A 21,918-nucleotide genomic window follows, 5' to 3' on the forward strand; every position below is an offset into this window, starting at 1 on the left:
GGAAGGCCTTGTGTGCCATCCTGAGGGGTTGGATATTATTGATAATAAAAAACTGCTTACTATTGCTAGACTTTTTACAAATGTTATCTCATTTGATATTCACTCCTGCTATATGAGACTGGTATCTCAGTGGCTGTTTTACAGATGAGAACTCTCGGGACCAGAGTGATTATTAGCAGGTAGCTTGACCAAGATCACACAGGTAGGAAGTGGTAGAGTTTAGACTCCTGTCAAGAACTTTGACCTCAGAGCCCACGCTCTTTAACCACTATAGCATGTTGCTGCTTTATTGTCTTGGCAGCAGGTGATTGAGTTTCAGGTAGAGGATGCAGCAGATGCTGTTGATACCCCACATTTGTTTCCCTTGGCTCTTCACATTGGTGCACATGCAGGCCCGCCTTATGTCTGCCAACACTTGTGCATTCTCTGACAGCTTTCCCTGGCTGCAGGAAGCCACTCTACCTACAGGTGGGCCCGAAAACACTACCAGAAAATTAACAGCCCCTCCCCCTGCTCCAGCAGCCTTCAACTAACAGCTGAGGGTAGTGAGTGGAAAGAGACTCCAGATTCCTTCACCCTTGGGGAGGATAGCTCTAAGGCATGTGTTCTACCCCAGCTCCCAGAGTTTCTCTGCAGGAGTAAGTTTCAGTTGCCCACACTAGCAACTGCTTGACAGCACACCCTTCAACGGCTTTCTTTCCTTCTCTGTTTCACTTCCTACTCCGCTGTGGTGTTTCTTGGAATCATCTTAAAAATTAACTGCTTGTACTCAAATCCTTGTCTCAGAGTCTTTCTGGGTGCACCCAAATAAAGATAGGGAGTGGTAGGAATAGACGGAACATATCATATGAGTTGGCTTCAGTTTTTCATTATTAAAAATGGTGACAAGGGCTTCCCTGGTGGCGCAGTGGTTGAGAGTCCGCCTGCCGATGCAGGGGACGTGGGTTCGTGCCCCGGTCCGGGAGGATCCCACGTGCCGCGGAGCGGCTGGACCCGTGAGCCATGGCCGCTGAGCCTGCGCGTCCGGAGCCTGTGCTCCGCAACGGGAGAGGCCACAGCAGTGAGAGGCCCGCGTACAGCAAAAAAAAAAAAAAAAAAAAAATGGTGACAAAATGAATATCCTTGTTAGGTATTTATACATGTTATTCATTATGTTCTTTTGATATTAAATCCTGGCTTATGCATATTTCTAAGGCTTATGAAAAGTTACACTCAAGGAAGAAATATATTCTTCACTAGAAATATATCCTTGGCACAGTAGGCATTATTTTCTTCTTAACTTTGCCAGTTCAGTAGTCCAAAAAATGTTGTTATTTCTTATGCTTTGGTTTTTTTACATTTGAGGTTAAAATTTTTTCATGTAATTGCCAGTTCATAATATTTTGCCGATTTTCTCTTATCTTTTCTTTACTAATTTATGAGAACTTTAAAAATTAAGATTATCAATAGCTCTCATATAGTGCAAAAATTTTCCCAATTTCATATTTGCCATGTAACTTTGTTTACAGTATTAAACGTTCAAAATTTTAAAGATTTATTTAGTCAAATTCATTCATGTTTTCAATATGTTTTCTGACTTTGGTGTAATGCTTATTGGGTCCTTCCCAAGCCTGAGGCCATAAAACCATTAACTAATATTTCCTGGAAATTTTAGAGACCCTTTGTAGTACATTAAATATTTACTACATTTGGAATTTATTTTGCTATAAGGAAAAGAGTTTTGTTTTCTCCTAAATGGGTAAGTTGCTGTACTTACCGAAATCATTTATTGAAGTCTGTATTTCTATATCGAAATCTTTTATTGAAGTCTATCTTTCCCTTACTGCATGTGCAAGAATGTAACTCAACTGACCTTAAAAACAAAAAGTATTGCTTTTTTTGACCTTATGGTCAAGTTGTATTATGGTTTTCACTTATGCAATGGTCAAGGCTCTATTTTGATGTAGTTCTCTTGGCTTTACCTGCAGCTTTCTGTATGATACCAAAATGACTGCCCCACTCCCAAGGCTTTCATGACATACGGTACCATAAAGAGAAAGACAATGGTTCGTATTTCCTGCAACCACGTAAAAATAAAAATTCCTGTAGTTCACTCTAAGTGGACAACCTCAACTTGTCTTTGTGGCCAGAGAAATGCTATACACTAATTAGATTAGATTTGATTTCTGCCCATTTTTTAACGTAATTCTGTGGCAAGTTAGATGTGTAATCCTGAATGGTTTAGACCTGTCAGGGCTTACCTTGAACCACATAGTTGCTGCTCAGAGAGAGTAGGGGCAGAATGTAGACATGAGGATTCCATATTGTTTTGTTGTGCCTATTGTTTTGAAATGTTACTGGTATTATATTTGTGGTATTCAGACATTCTTTATTTCAGATTATTGTAGTTCTTTTGGTCACCTTGTTGTGTTAGTACCACATTAAATTATTACATTTTTGTAAAACATTTGTAGGGCAAGTTCTTCCCTCATTACTCTTCTACTGAAAAGGTTTCCTGCAAGGGACATGTTAAACGACACCATGGGGACGTTATCAGGAAATCCAGACAATGGAAAATTCTACATTTTATTCTATAAATAAAATATCTGTTCATATTGTATTGTTTATATATTAATTTCAGGAGAATTGCTGAGTTTACAGTAGTTTTCCTAGTCCATTCGAGCTTTTTTTCTGTAAACTTTTATGGTTTTCTTTTGTTTACCCTTTTTAAGTTTATTCCTATAATAACATGTGGTTTTTTATGGCTATTTAGAATGTTACCTTGCTTCTTTCATAGATTTAAATAGTTATTCTTATATTGACCATTTTGTATTTTAAAACTCTGTCTTTTGTATTTAAATATAAAATATCAGTAGCTTACTTGGGAAAACTTAATGGACTAGGTTTGTATATTTTAATATTTTTTAGTTTATCACCAGTATGGCAGGATTTCCCAATGTCGGCACTATTATTAACATCTTGGACTAGATAATTCTTTGTTGGGAGGGGCTGTCCTGAGCATTGTAGAATATTTTAGCTGCATTCCTGGCCACTACCTATAAGGTGACCAACTTATCCCAGTTTACCTGGGACTGTCCCAGTTTTACAACTGAAAGCCCTATGTCTCAGGAATCTCCTCAGTTCCTGCTAAACAAGGATACTTGTTCACTTTGTCTAATCAGTGCATCACAGCCATGTACTCTCCCAACCCATTGTGACAATCAAGTATATCTCCAGACATAGCAAGTGTCCTGTGGGGAGCAAAACACCCTCTGGTTGAGTTCCACTGCCCTATAGATAAACAAAAAAATCTCATGCTTTGTGTGGGATTCCACCAGCTAAACACATCAGGAATATGTCTATAGCGAAACAAATTTAGGTTTATTTAGCATGATGTAGCAAACAAGAATGCATCTCAAAGGACCTTAAGAGTGTTTCAAAAAGGGGGAGTAAGGAGAGACCTCTTATAGGTTTTGGACTTGTGCTGTGAGTGGTTCTAAGGAAGGATCAGTGAAGAAGGGGCAGTTTGGTGATTGGCTATTTTTTTCACAGGAAACCCAGAGGATTAAAGTTAGGATAGAGTTGGCTTCTGTAAAGGCAGCAATCAAGCAGAGAAAGAATGTTAATCACTTTTGCTGTTGCAGTTCAGTTAGTTTCTGTTAGAAACTTTGGTTCTGTCTGTGTCCTGTTGAAAACTGTTTATATTCTGCTTAGAACTTCTCAGTCTGATTGCCAAGAGGCAATTTTTATTTCCTCATTCCCTATAATATTTGGAATTTCAATGTTTATTAAATATGTTACTACATTTATAAGCAAGGTAACTATCTTACATATATTGCTTTTAAACTACACACATTTGCTTTAAGAGTCACTGGGATAAACTAAACGAAATTGCTTCTAAGAATTTTTTCCTCCTCAGAGAGGAAAACACTAGGGGTATAAATGCAATTCAGTAGAGTTAGGAGAGTCTTTTCAACAAATGGTGTCATAACAGTTGAATGTCCATATGCAAAAAGTGAACCTCAACAAGTACTTCACATCTTACACAAAAATGTGTTCAAAATGGATCATAGGCCTAAATGTAAAACATAAAGAAGAAGAAAGTAAAGGAGAAAATCTATGTGACCTTGGGTTTGAAAATGACTTTTTAGTTACATTACCAAAAGCACAATCCATGAAAAAACAAAAATGTAAATTGAACTTTATCAAAATTAAAAACTTTTGCTTTGTGAAAGAAATTGTTAAGAAAATGAAAAGACAATCCAGTTACCCAAACTTGGAAGCAACAAAGATGTCCTTCTGAAGCTGACTGGATAAATAAACTGACAATGGAGTATTTTTCAGTGCCAAAATGCAATGAGGTATCAAGCCATGAAAAGACATGGGAGAAATTTAAATGGATGTTACTGAGTGAAAGAAGCCAATCTGAAAAGGCTACATATGGTAATGTTTCAACTATATGACACGTCTACAAAAGGCAAACTATAGAGACATTCAAAAGATCAGGGTTTGGGAGAGAGGGAGGAATAAAGAGTCAGAGCACAGAGAATTTTTAGGGTGGTGAAAATACTCTGTTTGCTGCAATAGTGGTGGATACATATTATGATACATTTGTCCAAACCCACAGAATATACAACACCAAGAGTGAACCCTAATGTAAACTATGGACTTTGGGTGATCATGATGTGTCAGTGTAGGTTCATCAGTTGTGACCAATGCGCCACTCTAGTGAGGATGTTGATAATGGGGAGGCTGTGCATGTGGGGGGCAGGGGGCGTATGCGAAATCTCTGTACTTTCCACTTAATTTTGCTGTGAACCTAAAACTGCGCCAAAAAAATAAAGTCTTAAAAAAGACATTCTACAGACTGGGAGAAAATAATTTGTAACTTACATATCTGATAAAGGACTTGCATCAAGAATATATAAAGAACTCAATTCAATAATAAAAAAACAAGTAGCTCAATTAAAAAGCACAAAATATCTGAACATATACTTCACCAAAGAATATATACAGATGGCAAGTAAACACATGAGAAGATCCTCGACATTGTCATTAAAGAAATGCAAATTAAAACCACAATGAGATGGCACTATGCACCTATTAGAATGACTAAAATCCAATATCATTGATGATAGCAAATGCGGGCAAAGATGTAGAACAACAGAAATTTTCATTCATTTCTGATGAGATTGCAAAATGGTACAGCCACTTCGAAAGAGTCTTACAGTTCCTTATAAAGTTAGACTACCATGGGAACCATTAACCCACAAAAGAATTAAAGACTTATGTTCACATATAAATTTGTGCAAGCAGTTTATAGCGGCTTTATTCATCAATTGCTAAAACTAAAACTTTGGAACTTGGAAGCGACCAAGATGTCTTCACCAGGGGAATGGATAACTGTTACATCCGTGCATTGGAAAATTTTTCAGCAGTAAAGAGGTACAGGCTATTGATTGACAGAAGAACATGGGCAAATCTTAGATATTATAAGTGAAAGGAGCCAGATCCAAAAGGTTTATATTTTATGATCCATTCATGTGACATTCTGGAAAAGGGAAAACTATAGGGACATAAATCAGTGGACAGGGGTTGTTGGATGGCAAAGTTGTTGACTATAAAGGAGATGCACAGAGGAACTTTTCAAGGGAAAGAACTATTCTTTGTGGTTCTGGGGTGGTGAATACATTTGTCAAAACCCATAAAACTGTAAATCACAAAGAGTGAACATGAATGTATGCAAATTGGAAAAAAAAAAGACATCGAAAAAAGATTAGTTCCAGAACAAAATCCAGACTGTGACAGATGAACCTAACTCTATTACAAATGAGTGAAATAACTGCACTGAACATGGGGGTGGGAGGTGACAGGAGTATCCTAAGTAAGTCTGGAAAATTGTATTTTACTAGAAACTAAGGATAAAGATGAAAGATACGTAAATACTATCCTCCAGTTAGTAAATTTGTTTTCCAAGGGGATGCTGGTTAACAGTTCTGAAACTGCTTTATATGTATAGTAGGCTTGAAAAATAGTAAGTGGTTGGTGGGTGATGGGAGCCAGGTTTCTCACTATTGTAGAGGGAAGTTACAGATAAGAAGGGAAGGTTAGAATGAACTCTGTGGTTCTTAATGAGAGTTGGAAACATCAAGGTGAACTCGTGTTTAGCTTGGAATATGTGCACATGGATAGATACAGAAACAATTGTAGATGTATGTGTATATGTGAGTTTGTACACATAAATGTATTATCAAACTCTGTCCACTGAGAGGGCCTACACAGAATGACACTTGAGTAGTGATGAGCAGTCTCAACACCCAGGTCTTGGTTCTAAATAGCAATCTCAAAGAAAAGATGGTAAGCTTCTTAGTGAAGTGGCTGATTCTAGGGCTGGGCAGGGAAGCCACGACATGAGCCTATAGCATCTTGAACCAGAAAGTAAGGAAGTGCTCAAAAAATAAAAGGATGGATGGATGTCAAAGGGATATAAGATCCAACCTGAAAGAAGTCTCAATAGCCAAAGCTAGAACAATTTGAGCAACAAAATAAATAATGTAGTATTTATTGAGTGACTATGGGCTAGACCTAGTGACTTGCCTTCTATGAATAAAGCATGGAAAGGGAAAAATAGTAACTTTACAGTAAAGGACCCTGTCAGACATTACCTTAACCAAGTGATCAAGGTTAACATCATGAGTAATGTCACATGGATATCATGTACCCCCCTGATATGTTGCAATGAGAAGGGCGCTTCACCTCTGTGATATTCTTTCCTAAAGCCTATAACCGTGGTCTGACCATGAGGAAGAGCTACCAAACAAACCCAAATTGAGGGACATCCTGCAAAATACCTGATCAAAACCTTCAAGGTTATGAAAACAAGAGAAGACTGAGAAATTCTCTTAGATTACAGGAGACTAAGGAGACATGATGAATTAATGCAATGTGGTATCACAGATTGGATTCTGAAATAGTAAAAGAACATTAATAGAAAAATTGGTGAAATGCAAGTAAAGTTTGGAATTTAGTTAATGGTTATATACCAATGATGGTTTTTTAGTTTGACAGATGCACCATGGTAATAAAAGATGGTAACATCAGAGAAATCTGAAACTGAGCTATATGGAACTGTATACTATCTTAGCAACTTTTCTGTAGATTTTAATTTTTTCTAAAATAAAGGTTATTAAAAGGTTACAGAACAGCATGTAGAGTATAATTTCATTTATGGAAAAGTCTATACATAGATAGACTATACATAGATATGTTTATATGCATTGATAGATGACTTAAAATGTTTACTGAAATTTTTTTTTTTTTTTGCGGTACGCGGGCCTCTCACTGTTGTGGCCTCTCCCGTTGCGGAGCACAGGCTCCGGACGCGCAGGCTCAGCGGCCATGGCTCACGGGCCCAGCCGCTCTGCGGCATGTGGGATCTTCCCGGACCGGGGCACGAACCCGTGTCCCCTGCATCGGCAGGCGGACTCTCAACCACTGCGCCACCAGGGAAGCCCTGAAATTTTAATACTACTGGGTTTAGAGACTTATTACTTTGTTCTTTTCTCTAGTATTAGATATTTATTAATTAGCATATATTATTTTTATAAAAGCAATAACATTGTTAAGTGCAACAGTAAAAGCTACTTTCTTTTCAGCTACCTTTCCTAAAATTATTTCTCTAATAATTTTTTAATCAGAAGTTTTATATGTATTTATTAAGTGAAGTGGGGGGAAAAATGAAAAAAAGACATCCAAGAAAATAGAAGATGTGTTTACATGTCATAAGAGAATATTAAATGACAGAAATGCTTTATGTTTCAAGTTTCATGTTTTCAACTTCAAGCAATGTATACAGTACTGGTTTATTTTATCTATATCCATATTGTAATTTTTCTACAATGAGTAAATATTACGTTCATCATAAAAAATGAATATTTTCATGGTAACAGACATCAGAGCTATAATTAGAACTTAAGTTCAGATTTTCAGGTTAAAGCTTTTTAGAATTTTCTAGGTCATATAATGGCTTGAAATTAGTGTATACCTTAAAATTCAGGTGCAGCTAAATCCCTTACCAAATAACTTATAATTAAATAATTATTGGGCATAATATTCTTTATTTAGCATATATTTTTAAAGATACAAAAATTTGGGGGAAGGGTGAGCTGTGACAGGGTGAGAGAGAGTCATGGACATATATACACTAACAAACGTAAGGTAGATAGCTAGTGGGAAGCAGCCGCATGGCACAGGGATATCAGCTCGGTGCTTTGTGGCCGCCTGGAGGGGTGGGATAGGGAGGGTGGGAGGGAGGGAGACGCAGGAGGGAAGAGATATGGGAACGTATGTATATGTATGACTGATTCACTTTGTTGTGAAGCAGAAACTAGCACACCATTGTAAAGCAATTATACCCCAATAAAGATGTTAAAAAAAAAAAAAGGATAGGCTCTTCAGCAGTGGATTCTTTATTGAATGTTCACAATGGTGAATAGTCGCATGCAGAAGAATGAAACTGGACCCTTATCTCATACCATATACAAAAATCAACTCAAAATGGATTAGAGACTTAAATGTAAGACCTGAAACTATAAAACTACTAAAAGAAAACATAAGGGAAAGCTCCACGACAACCATTGGCAATAATATTGAGGGGCGTATCTATTTTTAATGTATTTTCTATGTAACTTTTGATATGTATTTTATGTATTTGACATGATTAAGCCAAAAAAATAATCCACCTAAGCGGAAATTGGTTGGCCAACATGCACTGAATAATTCCTATGTGTCACTCTTGGCAGTGACCTTACCAATGCCACAAAGGACCCATGATCTAAGAAACAAACTGCATTTAAAGACCAGTGGGGCCCAGGAGTTGACCATAGCTCCATCCCTGAAGTTCCAACATTGTATGATTGTAGCAAATATCATAACCTGTTCAATTTATTAGGGGTCAGCAAATAAAGCAATGCAATAGTGGGAAAATAAAAAGATGCAAAAATTTATAAAATATAAGTTCTGTCTATCCCCAAGGATGGGAGTAGGTCAAGAATTCATTTCACTAAATTTTAAAACCCTTTTGAAATGTAAATAAGAAATTTAACTTTTTAACCAGAATTATATAACCTATACTTACCCAGAGAATCAAAAAGCATTAATATTACTTTTCTAAGAACAGACTGCTTGGGTCCAGTATTTCAGGAAATATTTATATCATAATGGTATAGCATGTGTGTTTGCTGAGTGCCTTCTGTGTCAAGCATTTTATTTACAACTTTTCATTAAATCCTCAAAACAGTCCCATGTGATCTTGGGGTAACAGCAGTGAATGGCAGCTTGAAGCAAGATCTTAGTTCCTTGCCTGGGAATCGAACCTGGGCTGCCTGAGTGAAAACGAGGAATCCTAACCACTAGACCACCAGGGGCTAGTGGCTAGAAGCAGAGCCCTCGCTCTTGACCTCTTTGAAAAACGAATTTTACAGAGACCAAGGTTGTAAAGCAGACACAGAGTTTATTAGAAGCACAGCACGTGTGGTAGAGCACAAAGAAAAGCAGTTTATTTAGGACAGAAGCAAAGCAGAGCTACACACTCAGAGAAGAGTGTGGGCATCTTCGCTAATAAAGAGCGCTAAAGGCGTGGTTTAAATTGCTTATGTAGGGGCCATCTTCCAGGTCTTTGTTTTCCTCTGGCCAATCATCTTGCTTGTTCCCCATATCCGATCTGACTCAGGGTCCTGTCTAATGTGCATGCGCATCTTTCGGCCAAGATGGAGTCCAGTGTGCGGGTCTCTAGGAGACTGGCAGAACATATTATGGGTTAGCCCCCCCCCCTCCCTTTTTGATCCCCTAGGAACTTTTCTGTACATGTGAAGTTGGGGAGGTCTCCTTGACCTGAAGAATGAAGACGTGGTCATCTTATCTTTTTACTGCAGCAGAGCTTAGTTCCTCTCTGCTCCTGCTGTTATCTTTTTCCTTGAAATGTCGTCAGGGGCCAGGGTGTGGTAGGGAGACAAGCTCCAATTGCTCAGTCTGACACACTCCAGCTGCTCAGCCTGGGACCTCCTACCTCACATGTAGTGTAACCTAATTTTATAAATGTGGAAACTAAATCTCAAAAATGTTGAGTAACTTGCCCAAAGTTGTGTACGATATGTTCAGTAAATTTGTATTATTTGTAAATTAAACATTTTTAAAACTCTGACATTCCTACAACATTCAGAATGCTTTATGTACAAATAATTCTTCATATATATATGTATACACTACCCTAAGTTCATACTTTTTGTACTAGCTAATGTAAAAATTACTACAAGTGTAGCCACAATTATGATGAAATTTCAGCAAATATGTATAAGTTTCTGAATTTATTTTATGTTACTTTTAGGAAAGTATTAAAACACCAGGCAAACCAGTTCTTTCTGCATATTTTGTCATTCTGATTTTAATAAGTTCAGGTTTATGCTTTATGTTTTAGAGTAATTGCATTTAGTAACCAAACATTTAGTAATCATACTTTTGTACTTTCTGTTTCAGTCAGAAAATGTAACTGTGACAAAGGATTTTCAAAGGGTAGAAAATGCTTATCACATGGAAGCAGAGGTATGTACTTATCTTAAATAATTGGAAACACCACGACTTGTGGGGACAGTTTGCATTTAATTTTATTCTTGAAACTCAGTGTATATGAGAAATGCTTCTCATGGTATTGATAAAAGATCATTTTTCTCAGTCATTTTTGGTGTTACATATCTGGATGAGCTTTTAAAATAAATTTAATGAGATTTAAGAGAAATTGTTTTGAAGTGGAATAAAAATAGCAGATGGAAGTAGCATTTAATTGCCACGTGAATAAAATTTTAGTAATGTTATCATCTAGTGAGCAGGAAGCACTACAAAAGAAAAATTTCTTCTCCTCCGATAAATAGCAAATTAATAGTCATAGAATAAAGGACTGAAAGACTTTTCAACATTCTTTTGTTTCACAATGTAATTTTATTGTTTTGTGTTCAGGTTTATTTAAAAATAAAAACTACTCAACCTTTGCACAAATTAAAAAGAACAAAATATTTTTGTACACTCAATTAATGAAAACACTTAGTTCCTAAAACTGTCGAGCTTTTTACTTATCTTTAAAGATTGTATGATCAGGATTTTATGACACCAGAGTATGTTATATGTACTTGTGGCTAGGTTACAAGACTGCTCTCTCTTCCTGGCTCCAAACATCTTGGGGTACTTTGGGGCAGTCAGGCTGCCTCCTTTGCCCCAGGAAACAAACAGGAATGAGATTTGAATGGAATATTGTTTATCTAATCAGAGAATCTTTGCCATTAGAGGTGTAAAATACCTCAAGAAATCAACTAGTCCTACCTTCAGGCAGATAATAAATTATTTTTTCTAATTTTAAGGGTGTGACCTTAGGCTTAGATAGCTTAGGCTCAGATTTTTCAAAGATCATATTATAAGAATTAGAATGGAAATTAGGATCCTGGCTTCTTACCTCTTGAGATAGTAATTTCCATAACACACTGTTGTCCCTATACTTACTTTAATAAATTTATAATTTCTTCACTTAAAATTTAACCATCTTATGATGATTTTAGGGATCCATTTGGCAAATGTTATTCTGTAGTAGTGGGGACCAAAACATACCTTTCAAAACAGGATGAAGAGCGGTCTGGTAAGATTCCATACTATGGAAGTCAAAGACTGGGAGTTGTTCTAGCATCCTCCAGTAGTTATTACCTGTTTGGACTTCAGGTTGTAGTGAACATAGATGGGCTCTGGTTATCTTAGTTAATGGGGTTTGTTGTGAGGGTACACTAGTAAGTACACGAGCAGGAAAAGGAACAGTCCCAGCAAACATTCAGCCAGGCTTCATGGAAAACTGGCCAGTTTTTCAGACTGATTTATTCTAGGGACTGACCCGCCACGTACAGAGTGTGCTTTAGAGCTGCTTATTTTGTTGTAAGACACGGCTAAGTGAGGACTTGGCTGAACTCTACTCCTCGTCCTTTTGCTGTACTTGCCTTTTTAATGTCTTGTATTTGAATTTCTTAAGAGAGAATCTGATTATATTTTGTATAGGGCTTCCCAGTAGCCAGAACTCTTATATAGTGTAGTCTAATACATGATTGCCCTTAAGTCAGCATCAGCAGAGACCAGGATGGTAGGGTCCTGAGGTATAAAGTATGCCAACCTGTGCATAAAGAACAATGTGTGGCTTTATGGCTATGGCTATAGTGAACACCAAAACCTAATATCTGATGTATACCAATATTCTCGCAGATAGTTAAATATACAGACTAAGATTAGATGGTAGAACATGACTTTTCACATAATACCTGAAATTTTCATCCTGAAAGGCACTTCAGAGATTCTTTTTCTAACCTCCCGCCTACCCTGCTGCTTCAGCTTATTTTAAAGATAAGATATTGAAAGTTAGAAATTATCTAAGTGAGTTCTTTAAGGGTGGGTGGGTGTTTGTATGTTTGGGGTTGGAGTAAAACCTTGGCTTTGCAATTCTTATATCTCTACTCTTTCCACTTCTCATGTTGTTTTCGTGTTACAATTTCAGTGTTGGAGGGATTTTAAAAACCTGGGATATAGTAGGCATTCAATAAAAGTCTATTAAATAGAAAAAATAGTATAACCAGTTTCCCCCCTCCTTTTCCTTGCATGTTTCCATGTGTCAGGTGTTTTCCATACATTATCTCATCTAATTTTCTTTTAACTCTTCATCTTTGTTGTGAAATATTTTATACATAGATAGGTATGAATATAAAAGGCCAATTCCATTTTCAGACATCTAATCAATATACAATTTTCTAACATTAAACCAAGAATTGACTTACTAGTACTTATCCATTTTAATTATGTACCTCTCCAAGGACAAAACAAATATTTCTTCCTAGAACTATATACTTGAGGTTCAGTATCATATTAATGCTACTTTTTTCTTCTCCAAGTGTAAGGATCCCCAGTTTCTTTGGTCATTTCTTAGATGACAAGCTCTCTCTTTTGTTAACCAATTTCCTCCTAAAGCATCTACAACTATAGTGTCCTAATTGTGATTCCATATTAGAGAAAGATGATTATCTTCCCTATTCTGGAAAGTTTATTTCTAATAACACATATACGCCTGAACATTTTGGCACTTGCATCACATTGTTCCCTTCTTTTGAGCTTACAGTCATAAACAATGATTACAACTAAAAAAGTGTCTTTCTCACTTGGGGCTTTTAAATCATATTTCTCCTATCTTATAGTTTGTTATTATCACCCTGTGTTCAGCAAAAATACTGCTCAAAATTGAAGGCCAACTATAGACTTTTTCAGAAAGCTGAAAGAATTCATTACCTGTAGACTTGCAATACAAGAAATGCTAAATGAAATTGGGTCGGTGGAATGAAATGGTACTAAAAAGGAATAGGAATCTACACAAAGGAATGAAGAGCACTGAAAATGGTAACTACACAGATAGATATGATATTTTTCTTATATCATCTCTATTTCTCTACATCTATATAAAAGATAATTGTTTGAACAAAAATGACAATGACGAACTTTAGGAATTCTAACATATGTAAAAGTAAAACATACAACAGCAATAGCAGGAAGGTCAAGAAGGGAGAAATAGAAGTAGAATATTGTAGGTTTCTTATATATGAAATTGTATATCTCCTGAAGGTAGATTGTGATAAACATGTATATACTATAAACTCTAAAGCAGACACTAAATTAACAACAACAACAAGAGTTATAGCAAAGAAGCCAATGAAGGATATCAAATAGAATAATAAAAATATACTCAATCCCCCCAAAAAAAGGCAGAAAGTGGGGAGGGGGAGAAAAGAAAATATGAGACAAATAGTATAGCAAGGTCAGAGGTTTAAATGTAACCATATCAATAATCAAATTAAATATAAATATTCTAAATACCTCCATTAGAAGGCTTATATTTCAGATTGTATTAAAAAACACACCTCACCTGTAAGCTGCTTGCAACAAACATACTTTATTTTTTTTTCTTTTATTAATAGAATTTATTTTTTTATATCTTTATTGGAGTATAATTGCTTTACAGTGGTGTGTTAGTTTCTGCTGTATAACACAGTGAATCAGCTATACATATACATATATCCCCATATCTCCTCCCTCTTGCATCTCCCTCCCACCCTCCCTATCCCACCCGTCTAGGTGGTCACAAAGCACCGAGCTGATCTGCCTGTGCTATGCTGCAATGAAGTGAGAGAGTAGCATTAACATATATGCACTACCAAATGTAAAATGGATGGCTACTGGGAAGCTGCCGCATAGGACAAATGTACTTTAAATATGAGGGCACCAACTGGTTAAAAGTAATGGCAGACTTTCAGTTTCTTAGTCTATGTGTTAGGAGCTTAGAAGTCACCACTGCATCCTAACAAGTAAAAAGCTGAAAGAAAACTGAAAAATCAACAACTCTTCTAGGATCCATAAGAGAGGTGAGCATACAGGGCACACTGCTACCCCCCAAACTGGAGAGACAGACAGGCAGACACAGTGAGTCACAGCTTACTAGAGCAGAGACAACAGAAACCACCTCCAGAAACGGTGCCCGGATAGGAAACTCTGAACTATAATTGACAAATTCCTGGAGGCTCAGTGTGGACAACTCTGAGAATTAAAACTCTAGAGGATCCAGTAATAGAGGGGGACCCACAGTTTTGTGAGATTTATCTCCACGTGCTCGACTAGGTTCTCACTGTGAAGATGGGAAAAAACTTCCCTAGTGTGTCTGGCAGAGGGAGGGGAAAAGGAACCATTTTGAAATATGCCAGAGTACTCTGTTCTTCTTAAGAAAGTCTGTCCTCAGGAGAAACTAGTTAAGCAGACCCTAACCTGCTGGTATATTATCAGAGCCTAACTAACCAGAGGGAAGGGAAATACCGAAATCCAATCCACTCTAGCCATCTTCTTCTACCTGAAGAGGAGGAGAAAACAACAACAACAACAACAGCTCAGAAATACTTGTGAAGTTCAGTCTGGAGGCACTGGCTCACTAAAAAACTGAGAATCATAAAACAGTAGAACACTTTCCCTCTCCCTATATCTTACCACCACATTACTAAAGACTTATTTACAGCAGTTCCTTTTACTCAATATATCATGTCCAGTTATCAAGGAAAAAATTACAAGGCACACCAAAAGGCAAAAAATGCAGTTTGATGAGACAGTGCAAACATCAGAACTAGAGATGGTAGGGATGTTGGAACTATCAGACTGAGAATTTAAAACAAATATGATTAATGTGCTAAGAGCTCTAATGGATAAGTAGACACCATGCAAGAACAGATGAGCAACATAAGCAGAGAGATTGAAATCCTAAGACCCAAAAAGTAATACTAGAGATCAAAAACACTGTAACAGAAATGAAGAATGCTTCTGATGGATGCAGAAGACTGGATGCAGTAGAGGAAAGAATCTCTAGGCTTGAGGGTATCTCAATAGAAACCTCAAAAACTGAAAAGCAAAGAGAACAAAAACTGGGGGAAAAAAAAACCCAGAATATCCAAGGACTATGGGACAACTACAGAAGGTATAACATACACATAATGAGAGTACCAGAAGGAGAAGAGAGAAAGGAACAGAAGAAATATTTGAAGCAATAATGACAGAGAATTTCCCCAATAAATGCCCAAAAAGACCCCTACTGGTGAGCATATTATTTTCAAACTACAAAAAATCAGAGATAAAGAAGAAAACGTGAAAGAAGCCAGAGGTAAAAACACTTTACCTATAGAGGAAGAAAAACAAGAATTATATCTGACTTTTCCTCTGAAACCATACAAGAAAAGAGAGAGTGGAGTTTAAACACTTAAAGTGTTGAGAGAAAAAAAAACCCCAACCTAGAGTTCTCTACACAGTATCCTTCAAAATTGAAGGAGAAATAAAGACTTTCTCAGACAAAAATTGAGGGAATTTGACTAAGACTGTTTTTTCGGGGGGTGGGGGGGGTGTTTTTTGTTTCTGGCTGCACCATGCAATTTGCAGGATCTTTCCCAACCAGGGATTGAACCAAGGCCACTGCAGTGAAAGCCCGGACTCCTAACCACTAGGCCAGCAGGGAAGTCCAAAAATTGAGGGAATTTGTTACCATTAGGGCTGCCTTGCAACAACTGTTAGAAGAAGTTCTTTGGAAAGAAGGAAAATAATATAGATCAGAAACCTGGATCTATGTAAAGAAAAGAAGAACATCAAAAAAGGAGTAAGTGAAGGTAAAATACTTTTATTTTTCTTATTCTTTTTCTTAACTTCTTATTTTATATTATAGTTGATTAACAATGTTGCATTAGTTTCAGGTGTACAGCAAAGTGATTCAGTTATACATATACATGTATCTCTTCTTTTTCAAATTCTTTTCCCATTTAGGTTGTTACATAATATGGAGCAGAGTTCCCTGTGTTATAGATATTTTTCTTATTCTTAATCAATCTAGTGAATACCAGTTTGTTTAAAGTAATAGCAACAATATATTCAATTTTGTATGCTTATGCATGTTTCTTATATATATACTTGTGTATGGTGATATATAAGTGAAATGAATGACTGTAATGATACAAGAGATGGGATGGAGGAATTAGGATTATTTTGTTATTATAAGGTACTCACACAACCCATAAAGTGGTATAGTGTTATTTAAAAGTGGACTTGGATTAGCTGTAAATATGTATTGCATACTTTAGAGAAACCAGTAAAAAAGCTTAAAAATATATAACTGATATGCTAAGAAAGGAGAAAAAAGGGAACCATGAAATGCTCAGTTAAAATCACAAGGGCTTCCCTGGTGGCACAGTGGTTAAGAATCCACTTGCCAGTGCAGGGGAAATGGGTTCCAGCCCTGATCCAGGAAGATCCCACATGCCGCGGAGCAACTAAGCCTGTGTGCCACAGCTACTGAGCCTGCGCTCTAGAGCCCACAAGCCACATCTACTGAGCCCGTGTGCCATAATTACTGAAACCCGTGCACCTAGAGCCTGTGCTCTGCAACAAGAGTAGCCACTGCAATGAGAAGCCCATGCACTGCAACAAAGAGTAGTCCCTGCTTGCAGCAACTAGAGAAAGCCCACACACAGCAACGAAGACCCAACACAGCCTAAATAAATAAATAAATAAATGAAAAAATTTTTTTAATCACAAAAGGCAGAAGACAGAACTTAGAAAAAGGAACAAGGGCAACAAATAAACAGTAAAGAATATGGTGGATATTAATCCAACTATATCAGTAATGCTTTGAACATCAGTGGTCTAAACGCAGCAATTAAAAGACAGAGATTGTCAAAGTGCATCAAAAAACACTACCCAACTATATGTTATCTGTGAGAAATCCATTTTAAATATAAAGACATATATAGATTAAAAGTAAATCCATGGAGAAAAATTAATCATGCTAACACTAATCAAAAGAAAGCAAGAGTCACTATTGTAATTTCAGACACAACAGACTTCATAACAAGGAGTTATCAGGGATACAGAAGGGCATTAGGTAACGATACAGGGGCAATTTTCCCAGAGCCATAACAATCCTTGGGGACTTCCCTGGCAGTCCTGTGGTTAAGACTCTGCACTTCCAGTGCAGGGAGCATGGGTTCGATCCCTGGTTGGGGAACTAAGATCCCACATGCTGCGTGGTGGCACAGCCAAAAAAAAAAAAACTCCTTAACGTGCATTCCCCAACTACATGAGGCAAAAACTAATAGAACTGCTAGGAGAAATAGATGAGTCTGCTATCATAGTTGGAGTCTCCAACTCCCTTTATCAAGAAGGGACAGATTCAGCAGGCATAAAATCAGTAAGGACCTAGTTGAACTTAACAGTACCGTCAATTCACTGGATAGAATGGACATCTATAAATTACTTCCTCCAAAAACAGTATTCTTCTTCTCAAGCTCTCATGGAGCATTCACCAAGATAGAACACATTTGGAGTTTGGGTCTTTTGAGCACAATCCACCCATTCTCATTGCTTGGCCCTGCAGTAAACCTTTACTTCCCGCCCCCCCCCCCACCAAAAAATACATTTTAGGCCAAAACTTATACCTTAACAAATTTAAAAGGATAGATCATATAATGTCTGCTCTCTGACCACAGTGGCATTAACCTAGAAATCAATAACAGAAACATAATTGGAAAATCCCAAAATACATGGAGATTAAACAACACACTTCTGAATAACATGGGTCAATGAAGAAATCTCAAGAGAAATTTTAAAATATTTAGAACTAAATGAAAGTGAAAATACAGTTTATCAAAATGTGTGAGATACAGTGAAAGCAGCTTAGAGAGAAATTTTAGCATTGAATGCATATAGTAAAAAGAAGAAAAATCTAAAATAAATAATGTTTCCACCTTAGGAAACTAGAAAAAGAAGAGCAAATTAAGTCCAAAGTAAGCAGAAGAAAAATAATAAGAATTAGAGCAGAAATCAGTGAAACTGAAAACAGGAAATCAATAGAGAAAATTAGTGAAACCAAAAGCTAGTTCTCTGAAAATATCAATAAGATCGATAAGCTTCTGGACAAACTAAAGGGGGGAAAAAAGAGAAAGAACAAATTACTAATATCAGAACTGAAAAAGGAGACATCACCACAAATCCTATGGAAATGCATTACAAGATAAGAAAACTACAGACCAATCCCTCATGAATATAGAGGCAAAAATCTTCAACAAAATATTTCCTACATACCAGCAACAAACAAGTAGAATTTGAAATTAAAAACAATTTTCCATAGCACCCCAAAACATGAACTACTTGGGTGTATATCTAACAACATATATGTACAAGATTTATATGAGGAAAACTTTGACACTCTGATGAATTAGATTAAAGAAGAGCCAAATAAATGGAGAGATATTCCATGTTCATGGATAGAAAGACTCAATATGGTCCGGATGTCAGTTCTTCTTCTATAGATCTATAGATCTATAGATCTATCTATAGATTTGATGCAGTCTCAACCAAACTCCCAGTAAGTTATTTTGGGGATATTGAAAAAAAAATAATTCAAGTTTATATGGAGACGCAAAAGAACCAGAATAGCCAATACAGTATTGAAGGAGAAGAACAAAGTTGGAGAAATGACATTCCCTGACTTCAAGGCTTACTAAAAGGCATCAAAAATCAAGATAGTGTAGTAGTGTTTGAAGAACAGACAAACAGGTCAATGGAACAGAATAGAGAGCCAAGAAATAGACTCCTGTATAATCAACTGATCTTTGAGAAAGGAACAAAGGCAGTACAATGGGGCACAATCATCTTTTCAACAATTGGTGCTGGAACAACAAGACATCCACATACAAAAAAAAAAGCATCTAGATACAGACCTTGCACCCTTCAAAAAATTAACTCAGAATGTATCATAGACCTAAAGGTAAAACACAAAACTATAAACATATGAGAAAACCTAGATGGCCTTGAGTATCACACTGACTTTGTAGATACAACACCAACAGCATTGATCCATGAAAGAAATAATTGGTAAGCTGGACTTCATTACAGTTAAAAACTTCTGCTCTGTGAAAGACAATGTCAGGAGAATAATAAGAGAAGTCACAGACCCAGAGAAAATATTTGCAAAACACACTTATTTTAAAGGACTGCTATCCAAAATACACAAAGAACTCTTAACCTCAACAGTAAGAAAAAAAAAAATTAAAAATAAACCAAAGACCTTAACAGATGCCTCACTAAAAAAGATATATAGATGGTAAATAAGCATATGAAAAGCTGATCCACATCATATGTTATTAGGCAGCTGCAAATTAAAAAAAAAATGAAATGTCACTGCACACTTATTAGAATGGCCAAAATCTGGAATGCTGACAACACCAAATGCTGACGAGGTCGTGGAACAAGAGGAGCTCTCACTCATTCCTGGTGGGAATGCAAAATGGTGCAGTCATTTTGGGAGACAAAGTTTCCTATAAAACTAAACATATTCCTACCACATGATGCAGCAATCATGCTCCTTAGTATGTACCCAAAGGAGGTGAAAATGTATGCTCACATAGAAATGTGCACATGGATATTTGTAGCAGCTTCATTCATAATCGCAAAATTTGGAAGCAACAAAGATGTCCTTCAGTAGGTGAATGGATACATAAACTGGTACATCCAGAAAATGGAATATTATTCATCACTAAAAAGAAATAAGCTCTCAAGCCATGAAAATAGGTATGAACCTTAAATGCCTATTACTAAGACAATCAGAAAAGGCTACAAACTGTATGATTCCAACTATATGACATTCTGGGAGAAGAAAAACTATGGAGACAGTAAAAGGATCAATGGTGCCAGCAGTTAGGGGGAGGGTGGGATGAATAGGGGGTGCACAGAGGAATTTTAGGGCAGTGAGAGTATTCTGTATGAAACTATAATGATAGATGCATGTCAGCATACATTTGTACAAACCCAGTGAATATAAAACACCAAGAATGAACTCTAATGTAAACTGTGGACTTCTGGTCATTATGCTGTGTCAGTATATTGGGTTGGCCAAAGGTGTTATGGAAAAACCTGAAAGAACTTTTTGGTCAACCCAGTAGGTACACATATTGTAACAAATGTACCAGTCTGGTGGGGAATGTTGATTATGGTGGGGGGGGACTATGTGTGTGGGGGGTAGAAGGGTATATATGGAAAACCTCTGTTCCTTCCTGTCAATTTTGCTGTGTGCCTAAAACTTCTCTAAAAAAATAAAGTTTTAGAAAAACAGATCAATGTGTTATTTAAGGCCTGTGTTTCCTTATTCATTTTCAGTCTGGATTATCTGTCCATTGATGTAAGTGGGATTTTAAAGTCCCCTACAATTATTGTGTTACCACTGATTTCTCCTTTTATGTCTGTTAGTATTTGCCTTATATATATAGGTACTCCTATGTTGAGTGCATATATATTTACAATTGTTATATCTTCTCCAACACATTAGTGCAAATGGACTTAATTGATATATACAGAGCATTCCAGTAGAAAGCAGCAAAATACACTTTCTTTTCAAGTGCACATGGTTCCATGTGCACATTCTCCAGGATAAATCACATGCTAGGCCACAAAACAAGTCTCAGTAAATTTAAGAAAATTGAAATTGTATCAGGCATCTTTTCTGACCACAATGCTATACGACTGGAAATCAACTATTTAGAAAAACTGCAAAAAAACACAAACGTGGAGGCTAAACAATATGCTACTAAACAAGCAGTGGATCACCGAAGAAATCAAAGAGGAAGTCAAAATATACCTAGAGACAAATGAAAATGAAAACATGACAGTCCAAAACTTATGGGACACAGCAAAAGCAGTTCTAAGAGGGAAGTTTACAGCAATACAAGCTTACCTCAGTAAACAAGAAAACTCTCAAGTAAACAACCTAACCTTACATCTAAAGCAAAAGAACTAACAAAACCCAAAGTTAGTAGAAGGAAAGAAGTCATAAAGATCAGAGCAGGAATAAATGAAATAGAAATGAAGAAAACAATAGAAAAGATCAATGAAACTAAAAGCTGGTTCTTTGAAAAAATAAACAAAAATGATAAACCTTTAGCCGCACTCATCAAGAAAAGAACGGACAGGGCCCAAATCAATAAAATCAGAAATGAAAAAGAAGTTACAACTGATACCACAGAAATACAAAGGATCGTAAGAGACTACTGTGAACAACTATATGCCAATAAAATGGACAACCTAGAAGAAATGGACAAATTCTTAGAAAGGCACAATCTCCCAAGACTGAACCAGGAAGAAATAGAAAATATAAACAGACCAATTACAGTAACGAGCTTGAATCAGTAATTTAAAAACTAACAACAAACAAAAGTCCAGGACCAGGTGGCTTCACAGGTGAATTCTACCAAACATTTAGAGAAGAGTTAACACCTGTCCTCTGAAACTATTCCAAAAAAT

The 21,918-nt window shown here is 36.6% G+C and overlaps 2 protein-coding genes across 4 annotated transcripts in view; one reads left to right on the top strand and one right to left on the bottom strand.

Annotated features, from left to right (window-relative positions):
• The window catches only part of LOC307195169 (uncharacterized protein), a 665,726-nt gene that overhangs the window by 625,684 nt on the left and 18,124 nt on the right, over positions 1-21,918 (bottom strand). The window lies entirely within an intron of this gene.
• IRAK1BP1 (interleukin 1 receptor associated kinase 1 binding protein 1) overlaps positions 1-21,918 on the top strand; it is a 38,168-nt gene that overhangs the window by 8,706 nt on the left and 7,544 nt on the right. The window contains exon 2 of the mRNA XM_079939104.1: positions 10,513-10,578. Within this exon, the coding sequence (XP_079795230.1) occupies positions 10,513-10,578 (66 nt within the window). The remainder of the gene's footprint in view (positions 1-10,512; positions 10,579-21,918) is intronic.

This window comes from Stenella coeruleoalba (assembly GCF_951394435.1).
Source record: "Stenella coeruleoalba genome assembly, chromosome: 12".
NCBI lineage: Eukaryota > Metazoa > Chordata > Mammalia > Artiodactyla > Delphinidae > Stenella > Stenella coeruleoalba.